The 25,998-nt window shown below is 34.0% G+C and overlaps 1 protein-coding gene across 2 annotated transcripts in view; it reads right to left on the bottom strand.

Moving 5' to 3' along the window:
• Positions 1 to 25,998, bottom strand: part of RALGAPB (Ral GTPase activating protein non-catalytic subunit beta) — a 67,452-nt gene that overhangs the window by 37,818 nt on the left and 3,636 nt on the right. Inside the window, exons 2-11 of one of the 2 annotated variants that reach the window (XM_087720292.1) lie at positions 20,200 to 20,415; positions 16,952 to 17,154; positions 15,973 to 16,136; positions 14,833 to 15,019; positions 13,729 to 13,860; positions 12,512 to 12,690; positions 11,855 to 11,902; positions 7,036 to 7,184; positions 6,691 to 6,898; positions 1,412 to 1,447 (exon numbers count right to left, since the gene is read on the bottom strand). In XM_087720292.1, coding sequence (XP_087576418.1) covers positions 1,412 to 1,447; positions 6,691 to 6,898; positions 7,036 to 7,184; positions 11,855 to 11,902; positions 12,512 to 12,690; positions 13,729 to 13,860; positions 14,833 to 15,019; positions 15,973 to 16,136; positions 16,952 to 17,154; positions 20,200 to 20,415 — 1,522 coding nt within the window. The remainder of the gene's footprint in view (positions 1 to 1,411; positions 1,448 to 6,690; positions 6,899 to 7,035; positions 7,185 to 11,854; positions 11,903 to 12,511; positions 12,691 to 13,728; positions 13,861 to 14,832; positions 15,020 to 15,972; positions 16,137 to 16,951; positions 17,155 to 20,199; positions 20,416 to 25,998) is intronic. The other variant, XM_087720293.1, reaches the window with a different exon arrangement.

The raw sequence follows: 25,998 nt of genomic DNA, 5'->3' as shown, positions 1-25,998 counted from the left end.
GACCTGACCTTTTAACTATCCAGCAAGCTCGGGTTCCCAATTACTTCTCCTTTATCTTTTGCCACTATGGTGAGCCTGCACTGGAACTAGAAATAAGGATGCAGGCAGATGCCAAATTCCAAATCATGTCTATGGAAAATATTGCTTCAAAAAAGCCAAGAGATATATTTCTATGGCACCAGAGAACATGCTCAGAAGGAAATGCCTTCCATACATGTTTCGATTTTTTTCTCCTATAGTTGTTTTGTCTTCATCAAGCCTGCTTTCCAGAAGTATGAGTCGCTTTTATGAGATAAACAAGGGATGGTATGGCAAAGGTGACCTGAGTGCTGAGATGGAAATTCCTGCATGCTTATGAAACTTTTGGTGGCATGGATTGAGGGGGGAAAAAAATTCAATACAGTTTAAAATACATCAGGAAGCTACAAGGAGTTCACTCTCCTCTTTCTGTGGCTATATTTTTTCCAACAGGCACCGAGCATATTTTATTCACAAACCTCTACTGTCATTAATGCTCTCTTAAAACATGTAACTGTTCAATTTCTTCCAGCTTTCAGCCAGAATGTCCCCTACCCAATTCCTTTATTCCAGGTATGTTAGGTGAATTCTAGCAAATATGAACAGTTTAAGATCATGCAGATGGATGCTGACAAAAAAGAATAACTCCAGTACTAGAAAAAAGCAACTGTTAGTCCAATTCTACCTTATTTAGGGGAATGGAAAAAGATATTTTACAGCGTAATCCTATGCCAGCTTCCTCAAAAGTCTCACTGAATTAAAAACTCAAGTTACTTCAGAGAAAGCTACATAGGATGCAGCCTACGTCAACTACAGTCTTACAAACAGAAGCTCTGCCCATGTACTGAATGTTTATTACTAACAGATTGGTAATTTGGAAGAAATAGGTTAAAATAAATTTTATTGTCTTTTTTTTTTTTTAAGATAATTTCTTCACTAATTTTATTTTGGCACAAGGTAACTAAATCCAAATCTTTATGTGTCTTCCCATGAGCCGTTTTTTGTCCTGAATAAGCTATCCAGCATATAATGTTATATTGGGGTGGGGTGGGGAGGAAAAAACTACATGCAGAATGCATACAAATCAAAACACCAGATCTGTGTAAAAGAAGCTTTATGGGAAAAAAACATGGTTAGTGCAAAATTCCTATAATTCATGACACGAACACAGACTAAAGTACGGAAAATGATGGGACTGATATCAGGCAGATTTGCTTTTGCCAACAATCTTCCCCGCTTAAAAAAGCACACACAGCTATTTGTCTTTCCCATGTAAAGAGCAACAGCTACAAGGAATGACAATGATACAAATTTAAAAAATGTGATTATGAAAAAAAGAAAAAAAGAAAAAAACATGACTGCAATTAAAGAGAAGCTACTAGTTCCTACTTACAAGATTTATAAGAAAGAAGAATTTGGATAAAAGATGCTGCAAGATAATAGAAATAAAATGGAAGTAAATCAAAGGACAGCAATAGTTATAAAATACTTTAAAATGATGAAACTGTAATAACAAGTTAAGTTTAGGGTTTGAAACATATAATAAAAGCTTATGATCTAGCAGGCTTGTTAAACACATAGGAAAGTAGCATTACGGTTCAAAAATATGATTTCATGCAGAATTTTGAAAGATTTAAAATACTGTCATGCATTGCATGTATTGTACATTTAGTTTTACAATATTATTCTGAAAACAATTTGCTTTTATTCATATATCAGCAAATGAAGATCTACACTATCAGGAGATCATAAAGAGATGGGAAGAAAGAAAATTTACTATCTGTTTATCTCACATCAAATCAATTTCTTTATTTGCAGTTTCCACTGGGATGGCAAAATGCTTTAGTGATCACTTAAACCCTTTCTTCGGAGGAAAAAAAAACCCTATAGAATAAATTTTTATTCAAGGTAACCAAATTACAAATCATCTCGGAAACAAACAGACTAGGAAGGGGTTCATAAGAAATCCCTTTTAATGGAAAGGGTAGTTAAGCATCTTATTTGACTCTGAGGATCACACTGGAATTAATTAATTTGTAACTATGAAGATTTGTGTGGGAATAGGAATGTATTGTTTGTTTTAAATTATAGCTGAAACAAATCCAATCATTACTTATGTGCTGTAAAGTATTTTGCACAAAGTAGTTCCTACATAAATCAAATTAATTATGCCATCATATCCACTGATAAAACAAAAATGTCTCAAATCTTAGAAAAGCCACTTCCCATATGGTTTAATACTTCCCCAGCAATCACTCATTTTAGATAAGGCAACACATCTAATTTCTCTGTGTTGTACCAAGGGCTGCTTGAAGCCCTGAATAACAACTTGAGAAAAATTGAGGCAAAAAAGGAGAACTTTTCAAGCTTTCTCTTCAAGGGTTCTGCAATCTGTAGCTGCCTTTTCCACACTTGTTATCTTACTTTAAGGGGACTTTTTAAGTAACCCTTTATCCATTTTCATGTTGACATTTTTGCTAAAGATATATCTTTATCTATATTCAGATTCAAGACTATCTAAAAATAAAATTTCCCAGCAACCTATTTGCTTTTTTAGTATAGAGTGGAGGGTTTGAACGGCAAATCTTGAAGCAGAGAATGTTCCTTCCACAAAGTACATATTTGTGCAAAGGACTACTTTCAGCAGTGCTTCAAAGTAATGAAATAAAGTACTGAAATTCCAATATTGGCTATTCAAATTACCTTTTACAATAAGCAACTAAACATAGGAAGACTCTTTCACCAAATCAAAAGATTAAACTAACATAATGTTTCTAAGAGAAACAGGAATAGTAAAATATAGTAAAATCCAACCAAATGTAGCAAACAAAGCTAAAAAAAAGGATAGAACAGGGAAAAATGGTTCAAAACTAGACTCAAAAATTCATGTGAATCTTTATTAGTTTATACTGTCCAATAGGTAGTTAAGTCTACACAAACAGAGACATGACACTTGAATGTTGAGAAGTTACATAAAGGATAGACATTCCTTCATTTCTTTACAGTACCTCGAATGGCCAGCAATTCCTCTTGTCTAACAACAGTTAATTATTCACTCAGTGAATAATTCTCATCTGAATCTGTCTATCACTTCATAAAGCAAACAGTTCACGGTATCCACTTAGTGCAATTTTGTGTATTTGAATTTAGCAGTAGCTCTGTAGAGCTTTAAACAAGGGTTTCATTCATCTGAAATAGACAGAGATAGCCCACTCCCATGCCTTGAAGGGCTTTAAAGATTAAAACCAGCACCTTGAGGTAGACCCAGAAGCAAACTGGCAACCAATGCAGCTTAGAGAAGAGAGATGTAACATGCACTGTTGAAGGAGCAAACTGTACCAATTGATGTTTCTGGATATTCTTCAAGGGCAACCTCATGTACAGCACACTGCAGTAGTCTATTCTGGACTTGATTAAGGCATGAGTAAGGCCTGCCTCATCATCATGAGCAAGAAATCAGTGATGAAAGTCAACTGGGATGGTGGAGTGCAGGGAGGCAGGAATATTGGAGCACAGGGTAGCAAGGGATTGGGATGGCTGTGGCTCCTTTTGACTCCTTGGGGAGTTGCAAAATTCTGGGCCGTTTTACCATTCCATAAAGGCAAGGTAAGATGAAAAACAGCCAAAAAAGCAGAGATTTGGGGGTGGGGGCAAGTAGGGAGATGGGGGAGTTGAAGGCAATTTCTTATTATGCCTCAGGGTAGGGATGGACCAAGCCTGGAATAGCTTGGATTGGAATGAGTACTCCGGTAACAACAGTATTGCTGGGATTGCAGTGGCCAATCAATTGGTCTCCAATGGAAGAGAATATATGTAGTTCAGAGTTGAACTGTGAAATCCTTGGTGCTTTCTGTGTTGTTTTCTGGGTAATATCTTCAGTGTAGAAGGGAACAGGGTTTGCTTTGTGTTTATGTACAGTAGTTCAGACCGCCCAGGTAAACCAGACAGGAGATACCACTAGATGACCTAATTTTATTTTATTGTAAATAACAGAATCTTGCAAGTCTGAAAATAGAACTTTCCTGCCACCACTTTTAACTCCTTAATTCATCAGAGCGAGACCTTTCTCAATTTTTTTCTCTGTCTGGGAGCTTCTGCCTCTCTTGTCTGATTATTTCCTAGACAGCATCTCTATACCCTGTCAGTGGGATATTGTTTACTTCTTGGTATTTTCTGGATTTTGCTATTGTTTATTGCTTGTTTACTGGTAAAAGGAACCAAGACAACCAGAAGACTTCTTCGCCAGCAATCAATACCCAGATAAACAAGGATATATGCCAGGATTAACACCAAACAATTAAGCACTAAACAATGATCAAGAACTATCACCTCAGACAAACAATCATATGGATATATATAATTTGTGGCTAAGGCAGAAATAGAACTAATAGGCTCTTGGGGTTTTGGAGGGAGGGATACTAAGGTGGGGAAACTAAAATAAGTATAATGAAAGCCTTGGGATAAAATGATACAGAACAGCAATATGAGGTGCAGAACTCTGTATGATACAGTTGCATTCAAAAATGAAAAGCAGCTACAGAATCTCAATGGTTGCTTTATAAGGATTGAAACTCTGAGGAATGATAAGGCACACATGGAAACAACATAGTTCAAAAGGACAAGGAAGAAAACTTCAGATTACAACAGGAAAGAAAGATGGCAAGAAACAAGCACAATAATTGGGGTGAACAGTGAGTGCTTGAACCATTAGAAATTCTGAGGAATTTTGAGAGAAGTGAGAATGGAATTGTGACCAAACACTTTAATCTGAGAAATAAAAGATTCCAGATAGTTCTTCCAATGAGTGTGGCAAGTATTATATTCCAAAAGAGATGAAAAGGGGGAGGGGGTTAACAATGGTATCAGGAGGAATTAATGTTGCCCTTTTTGAGGGGCAAGTTACTTAGACAATCAATACACACACATACACGTATGTGTACACACACACACACACACACACACACAGTATTTTTTGGAGTATAAGACGCACCGGAGTATAAGGTGCACCAAGGTTTTGAAGAGGCAATTTTAAAAAAAAAGTTTTTGCACTCTGCAGAGCTCCCAAAAACGGCCCATTTTCCGTGAAAACAGGCCTGTTTTTTGTCAAAAAATGGGCATGTATAGCCTTTAGGAGGCTTATAGAATACTCCTGGGGGCTGGGGTGGGGCAAAATTGAGCAAAAAAATGGCCATTTTTTGCTCATTTCTGCCCCCCCCCCCCGAGCCCCCAGCAGCACTCGGCAAGTCTCCTAAAGGCTATGCGTGGCCATTTTGATGAAGGGGCTGGAGTGTCAGGAGGCAAAAAGGTGCATCTTATACTCCAAAAAATACGGTATATATTTCCTGGAAAAAAAATAGATAAATAAAAATATGTCTGGGGTTGTCTGATTGATAGGACAATTTGATAGCTATAGGCAGTTTTCAAAATTTGCATATTGCAGGGCAGCAAGCCCTTTGTGTATAGATCTCATATTCTCCATAGCACATTATTTTTAAAAGCTTTTAAAAATTTTAGTGGTCCTTAAAATCTTATTCCTGTTACCTATATCAGAATACAGAAAAATTACCTCCCAATTGAGCTAAGCTTCTATTGATTTACTAACACATGGAGTTTTACTTTCCTGATATTGAAATTATTTGTTATCGCCTTTTTCTAAAACACTTTTTTCAACTACCCAGTCTAGCCTATAACCCTGGACTTCTTAGGTAACTTAAATACTAACCAGCCCCAAATTAGTTTTGCTTTCTAGATCAGTCAAAGTCAGCTACCTATTTTACAATGCAAATTAGACTAAGTACTAGAATACCAACAATATGAAACATATGAAAAAAAACCAAGAAACCTTTTTCATTTACAAATTCTTAGCATCTTAGTATTGTGTTTAAATATCAATAAATGCTACTTAAATTTACTATTATTACGGTAAAGGTTTGATAATTTTACGGTGAGACTCGAGTCAGTGGCTATATTTTCCACAGAATCACAAGCTACTACAAAATATTGATTCTGATTCTGAGTTATATCAGCATGATGTTATTGGGCAAGGGAAAAACTATGAATCAAAAGCTTCATTCTAACTGGAACATTATTATACATTATTTCTGTTCTGTCCAATTTTATATGTAAATTTAAAAAATAACTATGAGACAGTCAGATAAAATAAAACTAAAAGATCAAAGATTGAAAACTACAGTTTTACAGAACCCTTGAAGCTAAAGAATTTAACTAATCATTGAAATGTACAGATTTCATGACAGAAATTCTGAAAGAAACCCAATTTTGGGGGACGGGGGGACCCAGTAATAATGAAATAACACATCTTATTATAGTGCTTTCCTGCCTGTTCTGCTAATTGACTGCTTGAAATAATTCAGTTACAAAATTTGGTTTTGAAGTAGTGCTTTCAAAGTCATAGATGTAAATAATTCCCTTCATGCCACTTTCTCTTAGCCAATATGTTGCAGAAGACATCTTTATTAGTGTCAGTGAAAATACGTGACCTAACTAGAAAATTTGACTTAACTGTTACAGTCCCTTAAAATCAAGATGTTATTTATATTAAATTAATATAATAAGTTAATCATATAATTTTTCAGACTTTAATTTTGGTTAGTCAAACATGTTAATGTCAACAAAGAGAAGGAGGTGTACAAAATGGGTGAAAATATTTACCAGTCATACTGCTGTCCCTGTTTATTCCATTATGAAGCTTACAATGAACAAAGGCTGCATCAAACAGCCATGATCCAAAGAGGTTCAAGATACTGTTAACTTTTGGCCTGTGAGGAGCAGGTAATGGTCGAGGTTCAGAACTAGTCTGGTTTGGGCTAGACAGCGGAGAAGAAGATGGCTGGTGTTTGGAAGCATGAGCAGTGTTAGCCTATTTGAATGAAAAAAAGAAAGAAAAGCATTTGTTTAGAACTCTAATATACTGCTTATAATATAAGAATATCAATTATCATCTGCATTATAAGAAATGTCAATGCAACATAGCTGTTGCTAAGGATAAAGACTTACTGTGCTGTTTTTCATTGTTGGCTTATTCACAGTTACAGCACGATGTCTTCGATTATGAGGTGGGGTTGTATTTACAGCTGCAGTTTGGGGCATGCTCAATCTATTTACTGGTGTAGGTGGAGCACTATCAGCACGGGGCCTTGAAATACCTGAAAAGTATAACATCAATTTGAACCTGAAATTCTTCCTAAAATCATTGGTATCTTTTTAGAAATTTAGAAAATTAGTCTTTCTAAGGCTAGAAAGATGCAAAAGTCTTAAAATTATATATATATTAATTAAAACATAACCAGATTTGAATGTATACTATGAAAACAGAAAGAAAACTATAGAAATGAAGAAGAAAAAAGTTATTTTTTTACCAAATTGTTTAACAATCATCTTCAAAATTCAAAGAGAATGGTCTGTCTCTAACATAAGTAATAAAGTATTAAAATTAAATGCACAGCTTTCTTATATCTAGTTGAACATTCTTCTGAGTGATAAGCTACAAAAAACCAGTAGAGGTGAACTGATTAGGCGTTTATGGAGAAAAAATCCTTATGTGACAAGAGGCTCAATGAAACAATTCTACAAAAGTGTATGCAGTGATATGATGTCCTACTTTCAAAAAAATTGTAGCATGCTTTTGCAAACATTTCACTTACGGTATGTTTATATTATGATATTAAGAAGCATTTTCCCCCCTCTTAAATAATTAACTGTAACTTGAGGAATTAAAACCTTATAATACCGGTCAGAACAGAAAAAGCTGTAATGGTTTAGAAGCATTCATAAGGGGCACTTCATTATAGGCCAACCAAGCATCTGCTTTTTGATGCATTAAATCAATGATGTGCTCTGAAAGGCTGAGAAGGCACACCAGTTGCTTCAAAAAGTTTTCTCTGTTTTCCGCATGGGCATCTTGAACAGGTAGCATTTCCACTGGAACTACCAGCAGAATTGCACTATGGCTGATTTAAATGCTTCAGTGAGTGTTTTGCCCCTTTTGAATACTTTGGACAGCCTTAGAAGTTGTGGAAAATAAAGAAGTGTACAAGAGATCAGTGCTGAGTTGTCAGGCCACCACAATTAGTCAAGAAATAATGAGAAGCTTTCTTTTGTTTTCCCCCCTATCCTGCTCTTTTTCTTCCTTCTCTTTTACATGCAGTTACCCCTTTGTTGTATTCCATTTCCATGTTTTTTTTGCAAGAAATAATTAACAGAGCTCTCTCTTTTACAAGAAATTAATTCAATTGTGTTTATTAATACAACTAATGAGATATTTTTGTCTTACTCTGTGTACATTTGGGATTGTGGCTTTGTGGAAGTATATAAACAGATATACACATGCCCACATATACATACTAGTGTGCCATAAGCACACGATTACTGGGAAATAGAACTTCTCCAAAAAAGGTTTCAGCCGGAGTTGGTAGCTAAAGCCAAGATGTAGTTTCCAACGGCATTACTGAAAAGAAGGGCCAAAATTTCAGTTTGTTTTCCTACTTGTGCGAATACAACTTTCTCTTAAAGGATGGGTTTAGGAATCATGCAGATATTACCGTCTCATTCATCCTCTACAACACTGTCCTATACTACAAAATTAATTAATCAATTAAAAATTAATTAATTTGAAAATCAACTTGTTGCAGAACTTCGGCAGCTGTATTTCAAGTTATTTTGGGGATCACAAATGGTATGCCAGGAACTGCATGGAGCAATTTGCCCCATTTGCCCACTCCAAATATACAGCTACAAAATATCAATGTAACTTAAAGCTTGAAAATGCAGTGCTTAAATGTATTTTTAAACCACCACAGAATTCAACTTTGCTGTAGCAAATATTTAAAAGTTTCATTCTTCCCATTTTAGAAACCATATATTGTTTTGTAGCAAAATTCTCCTGCATCAAAATACAAATTGCTCATGAACTTTTCCCAAACCATTTTAAGGGAATCTCATTTATGTTCATAAACTTCAGAAATCAATCTTGCTACAGCTTACTCCGAATTTAGTGAGCCTAAGGAATAAGGATAGGCAAACTCCCCAATTTTTTTTTCTCATAAAATCATGTCCTTTAGTGTTTTTTTCTGCTTTAGCTATGGAATTGGAGGATTTTTAAAAAATGAACAAGAAAAGAGGCCCTCAACAACTTTCTTAAACTTTGATAAAACTTCTCTTGATAGCTGAGGAATCTGGTTGCTTCAAAGTGACATGCAAGCAGTCAAATTACATGGAAGTCTAATTTATAAGTATAGAAAAAAGCTGTTTTCAACAAAACTAAATTCCATTGTTCTCTAGATGTAGAGTATAGTTCAGAGATTCCCAAACTTTGTCAGTTCACGGCACCCTCAATAGCTCTGTAATTTTTTCATGGTCAACCAAATCCAAATCTGTGAACTACTTTTAGTTGGTAGTTTACAATATCATAGCATTTCTGTAAGTTTGTTGTGCAGCCCAGGGAAGCCAAAGGTATAATGTATTTCTTCTGTGTGAATGTGATCTTGACTACTGCATTTCTGGAGCTCACTATTTTGCTGTCATTTTCAAATCTCAAATGCAAAACAGAATTCTTCATTCACAACTAAAAATATTAAGGGAGGTCTTTAATCCCAGATAAAATGATAAGCAATTTACAAGTGAATGATTAACAGCTCTCTTCCACATGCCTTGGTATCACAATCAGCACAATTGAAACAGATCTGTTTGTCATAGTTTAACAAAAAGAAAGCAGCAGTATTCTGTTATTAAACAATTATTCAAATGTTTGGGCTTTTATGAGTTTTAAATTAACAAATAATTCTAAGATTGATTTTAATGCAAATTCTGCATTTGACTCATGATTAAGTATAGCTCTCTCACGTTGCAATAAATTTTAAATAGCATTCTGAAAAAAAAGTCCATATCATTTAATTATATTCTTTCATAGTCTATTATAATTTATTGCAGGATGTGACAGGTACCTGTTTTATAAATGCTAAAATGGAATGACTATAGTTGATCTGCTTATTTTCAAACTGTGTTATGTTAACCTATTCATAGACATCATGTTTTTCCCCACTAATAGGGTTAACAGTCTTACTGGCTTAGCTAGACCAGGAATCTATATACAGCAGCCAAGCAGATGTCAACAGGAAACTCATAAATTAGACACGAGTACAATATCATCATCCTGCTCATGCTCCCTGTCAGCTCCTATTCAATAGTATTGAATATTTAATTATCTATTCAACCTCTAGCATTGCAGTTATGACTACGCAGACATCCTAACTACCAATTATTTGAATACCTTAGTCTCTGTGTATTTATCTTCTTTTAAATATAACTAAGATTGTTATATTGGCATCAGCAAATTCTGTAGCAGCAAATTCAAGAGCACATTGCGAAGTAATCTAATTTTATGTGTCCTAAAATTCCCACTCTTCTTTTTCATTCAATCAGTAGTTCCCGGTTATAACCCATCGATAATTTTATCAAAGAGTGCAGATCCTATCATGATCACTTCTTAAAAATGTATTTGAAGTTATTCTATTACAATACTTAGAATTTTGGGTAAGTTTTAAGTTTTCACTCTATACTCTACCTCACTAGTCCTATGTATCAACAGCTGAAAATCATTGCAATAGATGATTTCATATGCTGGTTTTATCACATTTTTTCATCTTAAAGAATAATTTTATATATTTCAATTACACCTGTTTTTGAAGCTGCACCATATTTTTTTTCCTCAAGGAAACTTCTTTGGGCAAATTATGGGGTTTTTTTGTACTTTTTTCTGTTACAAAGTATCACAGTGCAAACACTAGAAATATACATCATAGCACCAGCTTTAAACTACTTCAAAGTACTTTACTAGTAGTAAACTTTATAATTATCCTAACTATCCTAATATGCATCCTTTTTTTGTGTTTTTTTTATAGCAGACACATACTGAATTCATATCAAAACTTCAAGACTTTCACATTCACTTCCCATTACCTCAATCGCCCATTACCTCAATTGCTATCCGCAATTATCTGAAGTTAGGAATTTTGCCTAATGTGAATCATTCTGTATTTATCTGTGTGGAACTTCAGTTGCTATTTGGGTTCATTTCTGCCACCCATCTCAAGTTTGGCAATATACACTGCACTTTTGACATTATTAAAGCATTTGGTTTAATGCCACATAGAAAGAATCATTCCCCGTTAGTCAAGCAATCCCTTCACGAATTTTTAAAAAAAATAATTTATGAGATATTTTCCCTATTTCTCAATATTTAGACATTTGAAACATGTCTTAATATGTTCCTGCATAGAAATATGTTAATGTTATTGAAATAAATTAGGGTGATAGAAAAATTACACAAAGAACTAAATACACAGCTATGGAATTGTTAACGTTATAGCTGTGTTTTTATAGTAGGGCGGACCAATGTCATTAATAAGACCGAATTAAGATTCCATTTAACTTTTGCATTTATAAAATGGTTAAAATTATACAATTTTGGAACATCATGTTAATTGTGTTGCAAGGTGAGAGAGAAACCTATTAACATGATTCAAAGATCTTAAGAAATGATAGTTGTGCTATTTAATATATATGCACAGTACTTCTGGAAATACATAATCCATAGCAGTGAAAAGAGGCCCAATTTTATAGCAAAAAGGAAATCTTTATAACAGCTTTAAAAATTAAACAATATAGTATATTAAGTATATATCAATTTATACTAAGAAACTATGATGACAGAATACTGCAACTTTCCAAATTTTGATTTAAACCCCAACCACTGTTAAAATCACCACCCATCTTCTGAGATTCTTGTCACCCAAGAGAGTGCAACAAGTTTTAATACCATATCTGGGTAATCTTTCGCACCCACTGGTTGTAAATGCAGCAACTCCTAAAGAAGAGAGAGAGTATATTTCTGATACATTATGTGCCATAATGGAAACATTTCCAAAAAAGCAGTTCCTGAGGAAAATGACATTTTATATTCAATTTTTACTGAAAGTAACAGTAGGCAATCATTTTAGCTAACAGCAAAGCCAAAATCCTGAAAATTCTTCAAAGCAAATTATTCATGTAGGAACCAAGAAATATTTCAAGTCATTTTGCTAAATGTATTAATAATCTATGTTCAATACCTATTACCAAGACTACAAAAACCTGACCAGAAAAATACTTGGCTGGTTTCTTGAAAGACAATAGGACCATCCAAGGATTTGCTATAAACCTTCTAACTTAATACTTTAGTCCACCTTAAATTTTGTCCCTGGAAAATATACGTAGGAGATACAGATGAGAGTCAGAGGTGGAAGATGAAGCTCATAAGAAGACTAACACTTGCCAATTATTTGAAATAAAATATATTTCAAATGAGCAGATGATGTAATTGACATGTATGCAATTCTAGTCCTGCAGCACACAACTGTACTGTTAAATAAATGAATATGAAATATTAAAATCCATTAATCTATACCACAAAAAGAGGAAAGTTAAAATACTTTACCTAGAAATGCGTCCACTAAGCAACTAATCCCACGCATAGCACGAAAGAATATTTGAGGCAGATGTTTAAGGCAGGGATACTGATTCAATTCCTGAGCCATTCCACTCACATTTAGGAACTGTTCCTGAAATTTGGGGGTAGAACTTATTATCGCTGGATTACTCAAATCCACAGGATTGCTACAAAGAAAAAGAATATTATTTAATCACTGACCTGATGAAGGAAAATCCCTAGAATACATTGACATTGACTATTTTTACTCTTTTAAAAGATTCTTTTAAAGAAATTAAAAGATTGAATCATGCTTGAAAGTTTGGAAATGTACATCATTCCTTAAGTTTTTAATGCCAATAGACAAATTTATCACAAAGCTTGCTATCTCTAAAGTGCTGCATGAAAAACTGATTTGTTTTTTTAAAATATGTCCTGAAAATGAAATGTTTAAAACTTAATAGACCAAGAAGTAATAAATAACTTATCCAATACTTAGCTAATAAAGAGGGCAAGGTGTTTGAGGTTTGAGGTTTAAAATATTATTAATTATGGTCATCTAGGGGCACATAAGGCTTGTATGCTGATGCAAATGCAAAAGTGTTACAAGAAAATGGTAGAGCTATGAATGTTTGGTGTAAATGCATTAAAATCACAAGGGGAGTGGAGGAATTATTAGTTGTTAGTGTTTAGAACAGTATTTCTCAACCTTGGTCGCTTGAAGATTTCGACTTCCAGAATTCCTCAACTAACCATGTTTTTTAAGCCATGCTGGCTGGGTAATTCTGGGAATTGAAGTGCACACATCTTCAAGTGTCCAAAATTGAGAAACACTGGTGTAGAGCTATGTAAAAGGAACACAATTAGCAAAACATTGAAAAGGTATGAATAATTTCAAAAAAAGCTATATTTTAAAGTAGTCAGAAAAAATGTTTTCAGTCAGAACTATACAAAAGCTGTTCTGAGGACTACTCCAAAATGCCAAATGCTTAGATTAAATTAGATGTTTCCATGGGTTAATTTATTCCCAAAATGAAAATTATTCAGTCACTGGATTAACAAAATTGGGTTTCTATTTTTATTATTGGTTTGAATATCTGGATCCTGAACTACTAGAGAGCCATTTCATTTAAAGGCCAACGTATTTCAGTAAGTGTTTACCCCAAAAAACCTCATACATACATAACTTGCTAATAACAGTACATGATTTCTCTTCCATACAATACCTCAACATATGTAAAAAGCGAAACCAAGTTTGGGCAACACATTCGTTATCCATTTCAGGAGGTATCAAGTTTGCATCTTCATCAGGAATTTTAAAAGGTGGAAATGAAGGTCCGTATGTAAAACGCAACAATCTAGGAACAAAAATGGGCCTTTTAATAGTTTTAGAGTTCTGACTGATTTTAGTACATAAATTAATATCCATATTTCAATGGAGGCATTTTCTGAACAAAATCCTTATAAATATCATGTAAACATTCAAACTGTAATCAATCTAATTATACTTTAACACTTAAAAAATTCATGACGTACTTCTTTTAGACCAGGGCTATCAAACTCCCACCCCACGGACCACATGCGTCACATGCTGGCCCTGCCCTTGTCCAGTTTAGCAAAGTGGGGAAAAGTCCCAATACGTCACCTAATGCCGTGACAACATGAGTTTGACACCCCTGTTTTAGACCAAGCAAAATTACAGTTAACAGTTTATTTGTATTCCAATAAAATAAATTTAAACAAGGACTTAAGTGGTTATATAGCGGCATGAAATATCTTTGCTCAAATGGTAATAATCATACAATGCAGAGTTACTCTTAGTATTGCAGTGATTATGAAAAACAAAGAGCTTACAATAATAATAATATATACAGCCTCTCCTTATGTATAAAAACTCTTAGTCATCCATGGTTTTTTTGCAAAGATTTTGTGGTACAATAGTTGTCAAAGGCAAAAGAATATGCCTAGATCCCATTCAGAATCCTAGCAATAGATTTTCCTTTTAGAATAACAACAATGAAAATGATGTATTACATAATTATTTTGCATGACTCTTCATCACATGTCAATTTTCGATTTCAAAGAAAAAAATATGCAATATAACAAATGATAATGGGAACTCTGATCTGCATTCTGCTATGTGACCACCCAGAACCCAGTGAAATTAAATCTAAGACCAAATTCAAACGTTTACACATAGTAAATGTAATATTTCAATTTGAATAGAAAGAGCAATGCCCAAGGGGATCTCCTTGCAGGAGATCTGCAATATTAATATCCTGCATCATTTAGTAATGCCAAATTGAATAATGAAAAAAGAAGTAGCCTACCTAGCAGTGAGTGCACAGATGACTTTACTCCACTGCTCTACCACTGCAGAATGATGTCTCCAATTTGCTACCATCTCTTTGGCAGTTTTCCAATAAGGTGGTGTGGGAAAACACCGAGAACAGGCTAGCAACCAGACTTCAAACAATACACCAATCAGTTTTTCAGCCAGATTTTCAGCAATACCACCTAACAAAGCAAAGAATATTTCAAAAATCTTCCTTGAAAGAAATTCCTTATTATTTTTATATTAAGGGATAACTGTGATCCATCTAGGTATATTGTTCGCTTTGTAGACACAACTGTGATATAGCTTTATGATCACGTACCAGAATAATCAGTTTCATTCAGAACTATTTAGCAAACTTCATGTATACGTATATGAAATTCCTGGAAAATGTTATTTCCAACAACTCTTCTAATATATAGAAATAAAAATACTGAAACTTTTAGAACAGGTTGATTTGGATGTATTAAAATTAAATTAAATTTGTAGGATATAATTAATACTATTAAAATGAATACATTATCTCTTCTGAAGTATGTCTTGTGAGGTATTCTAATGTTAATCCCAGATAAATATTTTTGTAAAAACAAATTATTCAGAAAACAGCCATCCAAGAATTTCATTAGCTAAATTGAGATTAACATTTGTAGATGATTGTTTTAATTTATTGGACTTGCAAAAATATAATTGGGCTAATATTTTATCAGCCAAATATGCACAATATAAAAATATTGTGAATATAATTCATGGGGCTTATTGGAAAGTTATTATTTGTCTCCAATAAGGTTAGGACAAGTTCTTGGAATAACATATAGAAGAAACAGTGTTTTATTTCCAGGATTGTGGGTATGAGAAATTTTGGGGTCTATTGCAACATAGATTAGACTTTGATCTGAGGCTCACAAATATTGCAAGTCCTTAAAAACATTGTATTGGTATCAACAAATTGGAGAAAAGGTTTTAAAAAAGGACTTTCACTTTACTGAATATTAGAAAACAAGTCTAATATATCAGCATCATTTTAGGATTATGATGCTTTAAAATGTTAAAACAGAAAAAACAGGATGTTTTTAATTATATAATCTCTAGCTAAAAGTTTATTGGGAAGTAATGAATAAGAAAAGTTATGTCTAACCTTGTACTGTTGGAGGTGCCAGGAGAGTATCATTAATCTGCAGTAGAAACAATAATAAAACTTCCCACGTTTCTCTAGCCATAATGGTTGATTCATGAGCCAATTTCTGTACAGCTTTCAAAACTTGCAAACACAATTTAATCTGACTGGAACCTTGGTCCTGCCTATTAAGAAGAAAACATACCTTAACAACACAAACTGCAACAAGTAGCTGCAAAGACTAAAGTTCGAAAACAAGAGCAAGTATTTCAAAACATCACTAACAGCAAATTGGTATTACAATATTGGAAAAGGGGTGTCTAGTCCTTCAGTTTTGAAGAAAAACAGATTCATTTAACAAATTATTTTTTAAATGAGAGTGGGAGTTCTGTTGAATTGATTTCTATTCTTGCATTTCCAAAGATTCTCTATTCTAACATTTCCTGACATTAAACTTAATTAATGAAACTCCATATGAATCTTGTTGCCTAGTACTGTCAAGGGCCTGGTTAAGTAGGATTAAGAGGAGTTAGTCATAAAAAGATTTTTCAAAGCATCTAAAGTTAGCAATAAGTAGAATAATGTGAAATCTCTGAACTACCTTGCTGAATTCAAAATACCTACGAGTTCTTCTAAAAAATATACCACTTTCTGAGATCCTGCTTAAGGAAGAAGAGCTTGAAACACATGGTGCATTATATTTTTAGCTTAAATATTTTACTTCAACTGCTGGTAATTTGTTGCAGAGTTTAAGATGGTTGAAAATTTACAAACAGCATTTTAAAGAATAAAAATTTTACTGACTCAAAAACATAAATACCAGTTAAAACACTTTCCTAAAACAAAAGTTACCAAGATTTTTCTACAATTAATAATATGAATAATCTAAAACAAGTATCAGCTATAGTTTTAAGATAAATGATGGCTGATAGTATGGACTATTATTTTGTCTTGATTAATAATTATAGAGGCATAACATTATTTGCTCTACACTACTTACCTAGGTACAAAGAGGTTCTGTAAATGTTTTAGAATGCTCTGAACGTAAAGATTTGGTTCTTTAATAATAGGTGGAGGAATTGTATCTTTAGGTATAACCAGAGCCATAATCCAATCTGTATATACATCAACACAGTATTTCACTGTCTCACCATCCAAAGGGAGAGTCAGTCCATAGCAAACCACCTCCATTGTCCATTTTACCTAAGGAAATAAAAATAGAGCAGTATTAATAATAGCAGTGGCAAAAATATAAGCAATCAAGTTTGAAAAAAGAAATCCAGTTCTTTATCAGCTATATTCAAAATACTTGGATCAAGAAATATTATGTATAGCAAGCTATATTGTTTGTATGATTCACTGAATCCATAGTGAATAGAATTTAACATGCCTATACATGGTACAAAGTTAAACATGACACGTGTTTGCAGATTTGAATGTATGCTTACTATTTACATCCATATATTCACAGATTCAAGATAATGAGGAATATGTAATGTGCAGAACTTTGAAAAGTCCTTGTGATCGATTAGTGTTTTTTTGTTCTTTTATTTCTATTTTACTGTAAAGTTGTTAATAGGGACCAAAAGGTAATTCATTCACTATATCTACAATTAATCAGGTGAATTAAACCAATATTGTTATTTTAACTCTTGAGTTACGATTGTTTTCAACAATCAGAGACTTTTATAAGCAGCTGTCTTAATATTTGAAAGAAGATAATTCACTGTTAAAAAGGAGTGGAAGACTATAAAAGTACCTCTAATTGTTTCCAGCTAGAAATTTCAGAAACATTCTACATGAAACACAATTACATGAAATAGTTGAAGTGAAGGCAAGCCATGGAAGACCAGAAAAATAGCTGCTAGGACAGTTGAAAAATAGGATACAGTTGCAAAACAGAACCCATGGATCTCCTAAGAGGTTTACCTGATGCTGGTGTAGTTGTCCACAAATCCTCAGTACAAAATTGTTTACACAATACATGGGAGAATTGTTAGAGAGAAATCTTTTCTAAACTCATTACAAAAATCAATTGTTTCAAGTAAGCAAAAGAAAACCTTGATGAGCCTCAATTACTTGTGGGGAAAAAGTGCAGACACAACCACACAAGATGTTAATGAAGATTCTCAGTGGTCCAGGTACAGTTGTCTAGAAGTTGAATAATAGAAACTGGAGTTCTTTTTTTTGTTGATTTGAAAAATTTGCCTTTTCTTGAAGTACCTTCTTCAGTCTGAGAAAATTGGCTGGGGGTGGGGCATATATGCCCCCTGGGGATGTTTCATTTCTCACGTAGTCTGAATGGGCTCTTTAGGTGAATAGTATGTAAGTACACACATCAATTTCACAATGTAATTCCTGTAGACATGTCTTCTGACATGCTGGCTACATGACCATGAAAAATATTTTTGAACAACGCTGGCTCCTTCAGCCAAGAAATGAAGATGAGCACTGTGCCCTAGAATTGGACACAACTGGACAGGAAAACCTTAACTTTTTTTAGTGTGGTTTGTAGCTTTAGATATGAACCAGATCAGTAAGGTTTTTTTAATTAAAGCACAGTTAGAATTAAAAATGGCTTGGCATAATATGTAAATTTAACCTTTGAATTTTCTTGATGCACTTTAGTAATAAGTGACAACTTATTAAAGCCACCCTATAATTATTTTATGAAGTAAAAAGTATTTTGCTTGTTCTGAATTATTTCCCAGCCTATTTTATTAAATTGTAGGTATGCTAAATTGACATTTTTCATATGCCAGCAGCAGCTAAATCATTAATTTTCTACAAATAATAGTGTCAAAAAATCTTAATAAACATTTTCTACCTCGTGGAGTTGTTATCTCAGTTACTGAAATATACTTGTAGCTGTATGCTTTCCAAAGCAAACAACGATAAGCAATCCTTTCCTCCCACATACTTTTCTTAATATAAATATCTGCAATACAGGTGACTTCTTAGTACCAGGATAGTGGAGAAAAAATTATGATTGCTGCAAGATGAAGATAAACTCTTTCATGCTGTTGAGACTGAAGCCAGGGGTGAACAAAAAAAAAAAGGATCCATGCATGCATGCATACATTTCAGACATGGTATGTATAATGCCTACATACCACAGAGTAAAGGAAAGTAAAACAATTTAAATACTGGTACTGATAATTATAATATTAAATTAATGTATATGTAACAAGAATAGGCTTGATATTTTTCTGTAATTTTACTGAAATAACAGTTATCAAAAATGTTACTTCAGATGCCCCAGCCTGGCCCAGCAATATGCCCAAAGACCCAGCTATTCCCCGGAAGCCCTAGCACAGCAGCGCAAAAGTGCAGCCATTCCTGGAAGCCCCAGCAGCGCAGTACAAAGTTGCAGCCACCTGAGTGGTATGAAGCCCCAACCCAGCAGCCATTGCCTTCTTGCCCTCCACTGCCTCAGTTGGCCTTTGCTATCTTTTTGCTCCTGTTGCTGACAAGGCAGGTCTAGCCTGGCCTGGCCCTTCATGAAGCAGCTGCTGGACATGTGAGGCCTTCTTCCTCAGGTCTCATGATGAAAATGTCACATGCAATCTTGGCTAGCAGCTGCCTCACAAAGAGCCAGGCCAGGTATGCTTGTGGAAGCAAACATGGTCAGCTGAGGACAGTGGAACACAGGGCTATGAGGGGCCAAAAAAGGCAGGCATGGTGGGAGATGGGCATTGGGCAGAGTTAAAGAATCCCTGCAGTCAAAAAGTGATGGTGACTAGCACTGATGATGTTACCTAGTTAGGGTAATGAAATGTCTTCAAGAAAACAAGCACCAAGGACCCCTCATTTCAATCCTACAAATATTCTCCTTTATTGATGATGGATTGCTATGTAGATCAATTTTGATTATGGGAGCATTGCAAAAGCTGTAGGTTCAGGGTCTTGGGAGTAAGAACTGTTTGGCACCAACAGTGTAACTTCAGATGATTGCTGAACAAATATTCATAATTTGAGGACTAACTGTCATATGATATTAACTAGACAGATCCTGTCTAGTTAATAGAACAAGAAATTTAGTTACAAATCTACATCAAATTAGGGGCAATATCTATTTTCAAATGATAGTTTGCTGTTGCTATAATTCATTGTGGAATACATTCTATCAGAGTGCAGAAACAGACAAAAATGTCTGTTTCTCAGCACTGCTATTTTTAAATTAGAGAAACAACCTTATTGACATACATACATAAAGTGGAATTAAAAATTGGGCAGATGAATACTTACTTCTTTGTCAGTTTTTAGTAAACTTTCATTTCCAGCCATTGATGACAAATTCAAGATTTGGCCAAGAGGACGGACAACAGCATTTGCCACCTCCCTTCCCACATTTTCAGGATAACTGTGAAGTACGCTGGTGTGACCTTTATCATTTTGAATTACAAGGTGTAGAGACCTCCACTCTGAGTACATAATGCCTTTATACTGCAGAGTAGACTGTACCTGAAATGAAACAATAAAGAATTAATGTTGTTACGTACGATTGTGAACAAACAGGTTTGGTGGAACCCATAAAATTACTCAAAAAGGAATTGGAATGAATACTGTAATCTAATAAAATAATGTGGTTGTTTGACTATTCAGTTGATTTTTTTTTAATCCATTCTCCCCATTTGTTATATTATTGAAGCAGCAGCAAATCTATGAGACTAAAGAATATCCTTTTAGATGTAAATCATTAAGCTAACTCTGTGGTCATTAATCAAATCAATTTTACCCAATAGGCTTTTGCCAGAAACTGGAAGTAAACACTGGAAACCAGCACAAAACACCAAAAATTGCAATCACATGACCATAGGATACTGCAATGGCTGCAAGCCAGTTCTCAAGCACTCAAAAATGCAGTATGTGACCATGGGGTCATGTGCGCATGCAGTTGTCAGAAATTAGAAAATGGGTTCTAAAAATAGCTCTGGGGAGGTCTATCGTAATTTTGAATGGTTGCTCGCGATCAGTCATTAAACCCTTTTAGATTATTGATGCCCACACATATTATCTTATTACTCTTGAGAGAGAAAATTATAAAATGAAGGGGAAACACGCATAGACATGTTCTGTGATTTCAATTCTAAATATGGATACAATTGATGAAAAATTTATAAAAGTTATTCAAATACCATATTTGTGGAAACTGAGATCTGCAGAGAATATATTACAGGAATATCAATCCTAAAAGAACACTTGCATTCAAAACCTGGTTTGAGTGAAGCAAATCTTATAGCAAGGTTTATGCTACGATCAGCAAAAGAGATATGACACAATAAGTTTATTACAGCAGGAGTAATGCCTGCATTTTATTATTCAAGTGAAAATATCCACTGAAGACATGTAATCCATTTACAAATAGATTTATTGATACAAATACAGATGTGTGTGTGTGTAGAATGAAAGAGAGGGGGGGAGGGAGGGAGGGGCAGGTGAGTGGGAGGGAAACCACAGCCAATATTAAGTATAAGAATCTGTCATAACTACCATTTCTTCAGCACCATATTTGAACAGTTGCTAAATGAGTGGTCATTAAACAAGTACCACCTGTATCGGATACACATAAAAACTCAATTATTTTTATTTCTTTTAATGGTTAAAAGTAATATGGATATTGTATTCATGCAGAAAAGTCTTCCAAGAAAACTCTGTCTGTAAAATATTCTTCAGCTTTAAAACATTAACCCTCTCTGAGACTGAGGCCTATAAGCAAATTTTGTTCACATATATGAAGTTATAAACTATAGTTTACAAACCACAATTTAATTGACACATTACACTGATCCACAATGTAGTTTGTTTGGTTTTAATTTAGTATGATATCTTAATTCCTGCCTCAGTCTGTCCTAGTTATTCTTTCTCATTACAGCAAACATGACAAATCCCGAGTTTTGAACAGATGTCACAGTCTGAAAAGATGGTGTGATAGTGATGAAAAAAAGAATCAGTGGCCTAGTTTATTCAGTGAGCTAAAAACATTGCCAGCTATTCCTTGTGATTTATTCAGTAAAGTATGTTTAAGCATACTCTGTAAACCGAGCTTATACCTTACCATATATTACATTTCTACTGATATGTGCATAAACCCTCACAGATGACTATTCCCCAATCTCAAGCAGCATCAAGAAAGACATATATACATTATACACACACACACACACACATATGCTGGTCTTGTTATATTCGGGTCTTTTCCCGTGTAAGATTGTTTCCTGTGTAAGATTGGATCTTACACGGAAAAAGACCTGAATATAACAAGACCAGCATATCTACACCCGTGAAAATCTACGAAAACACACACACACACAGTAAATTAAGCATAGTTTTGCTTAATATATGTCAGAATTATAACTATATTTCCAATTTAACCATGAAAATGGAAACAAATATACTCCACAAATAATGTATTTTATGGAAGTACCTTCTTTGGTAAATTCTAAGACATGCATATGGAACAAAATCTAAGTGTAGAATTTCATTAAAATATTTGAAAAAGGAAGCATGAAACTAAACATATATATTTTAAATCTTATACATTATGAAGTCCAATCTGCTGTGTAACACTGAATATATATACGTATGGTACACATACATATATAAATATAGAAATAGACATAGATATACATATATATTATGCAGGTATTTTAATTCAGGGAAAAGTTATTTTGTTCAGTATGGACATGTAGCTTACTAAAGATAGTCAAACAGGCTATAAAAAAGACACCATTAAGCTTATTAATTCAAGTTTTTCCTCTGGCACATATTTTATATGACAGAATGTCCAGCTCAACACAAAAGGAAAATTCAGCACAATGTTCCCTCACAAAGAACAAACAAATGAAATTATGTAAGTAACAATGATATGTAAACTAAGAAAGGTTGCACTAAACAGGAAACTGATATATCCAAAAGGATTTCCTTCTCTCTTATTGACTTCCTAAAGAGTCCATTTTTATTTCCTGGAGAAGAAAATGGAATACAATTTGTGCCACAGCTTAAAAGATCAAAAAGCAATTACACATCTGTGATGTGTGAAAATTCAAATCCAGATCATGGTACCAACAAAGATACCTCTTGTTGGTGCAGTGCTTGGTCACCTTATAAAATATCTGAGTTTTAAATATAGTATTGTATATATATCATTATTGCCATAAGGCCCTTTTGCATTACTTTTTAATTCCTGGCTCTGCAGAGCTTAAGCCAATGTGAAATAGTCATAATTATAATCTCAAATCAGCAGTTTTGGAGTTTTAAAATTACTGTATCCTTATTAACACACTTTCTAAAACTAGTTTATCACTCCCACCCAAGATTTGGTTTAGCTTTCTCTTCCTATACAATTCCATTTATAAAACTTCATTCTGCTTGCTGCACTTTAAAACTTTGCAAAATGAATTCAAAGATTTCAAATCTTTTGTTTTCTGAAATGACTGTGTGCTATATCTTTCTGCAGCTGATTTACCATTACTATGCAGCAGTATATCAAATTAAATTATGTACTTTAAGGGGGAGGAGAAACAAAGTTCTCATCTTTTATGAAATAAGATAATATTTTCTGATATGGACTTACTGTATGAAATAGGTTATATGTGCCACAGTTAGTTGAAATAAAGACTTTGGTAGTTTGGTATTTGATTTGTGATTTGGTTCTTACAATGTTAAGTTATAATGTGTTGTGCTTCCATGTTTTAGTATTTTGTGGAAACCAAACCACTAAGATTTTTTCATCAACTAAATTTTATCTGGTTAACACTGTTCCTAACACAGACCAGTGATTCATACAGAATATTCTGATGTGAATTTAAACCAAATGGCTGCTAATTGAGGCCAAGGTCCAGCACCAGACAATAGAAATTGCTATGGCAGTTGATCAACAATTTTTCTGATTTGTGCCACTTATGCACTGGTTGGCCAGCCATTCCTTGTTTGTTTTTAAATATACTGCACCGAGCTAAACTGTGGGGGAGTCTGTTGATTTTCAGTTTAGCATAATATATGATCACCTAAACTACTGCAGATTTTTGAGCAAAACATGATTTATAGCTTAATGACCATAATGGTGATTTATTTATTACTGTTCAAGCTAGCTATAGTTTTGTCTATTGCATAAACTAAGTAACTCGGTCTTTTGAAAGTTAAAGAAACTTGTAAGAAATGAAAAAGGCATTTTATATTCCACCAAAAAGTGCACCTCACTCATTTCTCACCTGTAACCACAAAAGGGCATTGGTACTTACCTGATACGCCTCTTCTCAAGGAACCAAATTAAAACACCCAATGAACAAAGGTGTGTTTTCAGGAGGCAACTGGATTTTCTTGTTTTTTTAAAAGACATTTCGCTCCTCATCCAAGAAGCTTCTTCAGCTCTGACAGGATAGTGGGGAATGGAAGGATCCTGTCAGAGCTAAAGAAGCTTCTTGGATGAGGAGCAAAACGTCTTCAAAGAAAAAACAATAAAGTCCAGTTGCCTCCTGAAAAAGCACCTTTGGGACAACCATGACCTGGATGACTGAGAATTTCTACACACTCAAGGAACAAAAATGAAACAAAGTAAAAACGAGCCCCAAATAAAACTGCAAAAAAAAAAGTGCTAAATGGTCTTTAAACTTGAGAGAATTAATATGATTTCACTTCATGTCAAAAAGACAATATCATTGCAACACCGAAGAACCTTTATATAGATATTTAGCTTTTGTTATTTATTTAGTTTACAAACAGTCAGTTACTAAACATAACATTAAACTTTGGCCACACAACATAATACTGATCGAGCTTTCCATTACGTCAGTAAAGGTCCAGTTCATAAGCAGAAAGTAAATACACGTCATCCATGTAACATTTTAAATGGGGATGGCACTTACTTTTAAAAGAGTAATTTAAAAACTCATGTTCATACAGTAGTTCTTCATGTGATAAATTCCAAATGTTTGGCATATAATTCAAAATCACATTAATATCTTCAATCATATTACTGTTCCTGATCAAGTTTCTTCTTCTTCCATTCAATCATGTTCAATTCTCAAAGACTGCTTGGACAAGTCACTGAAGTTTTCTTGGCAAGATTTTTCATAAGTGTTTGCCATAACACTCTTCCTATGGCTGAAAGAAAGTGACTTGCCCAAGGTCACCCAGCCAGCTTTGTACCTAAGGTGGGACAAGAACTCACTGGATATTTAAATGAATCTAAACTTCAAGTAAAACAATATTTATAAATTTCCATTGATATAACTGAGCTTATAGGATGAGATTTACTCTAGCTAATTTGGTAATCTGATAATGTAACCAACCATTTACTGTATTAATATATTTGGATGGAAAACTTTCATAATTAAAAAAGAGTGTACTTGACTCCAATTACTTTTATGCCTAATATATCTTATCAATACTTAATTATACAAGAAGATAATTGGCATTTGTGAAAATTCCAAGAAGTATCTTGATGAGGAAATACTGACCTTGGCCAAATAATTAAATTATTACATTTTAATCCAATTAATAAAGAAGAAGGAAATCTATGTTTGGCTAAGATATCATCCGGAAATTTTTACTGTAATATGTGAAAGGTTTTGTTTGCATCCAACAAAACCTGGTTATTTCAACTTTCTCTTAAAAAAAAAAAACCATTGCCAATATATCAAAGATTTGTTGCTCTTTTACAAAACCAGGCTGTTCAGAATCAACAATGAAGTGTAATAGTCTGAAATCTATGTGACAAGATTCACTGCCAATTAACATTAAAAAGGAAATTGGACAATAGTTTGCCTGGACAGCAGAATGTTTGCTGGCCTTCAAACTTACAGCTATATAACCTTCATAAACGGAAATGTAAAAAAAAAGACAACTCAGAGAGGTTAGTCAGTTGGTGGAATTACAGAAGGATATGAAGATTAAGGATAAGACTTGGTTACTGAAAAAAACCAAGGGTCTGACAGCATCTGGCGCTCTAGAGATTGCTAAACAAAGATTCATAGCAGGACTGGCTACCAGGCTAAGGAGACATATTAAACAAGCAGAGGTCAAGAAGATAAATGGAAGGAGGGA

Source organism: Thamnophis sirtalis, unplaced genomic scaffold, assembly GCF_051295495.1.
Source record: "Thamnophis sirtalis isolate CommonGarterSnake01/CBP01778 unplaced genomic scaffold, rThaSir2_p1.2 scaffold_7, whole genome shotgun sequence".
Lineage (NCBI taxonomy): Eukaryota > Metazoa > Chordata > Lepidosauria > Squamata > Natricidae > Thamnophis > Thamnophis sirtalis.
This window is presented reverse-complemented; position numbering and strand designations above follow the sequence as displayed.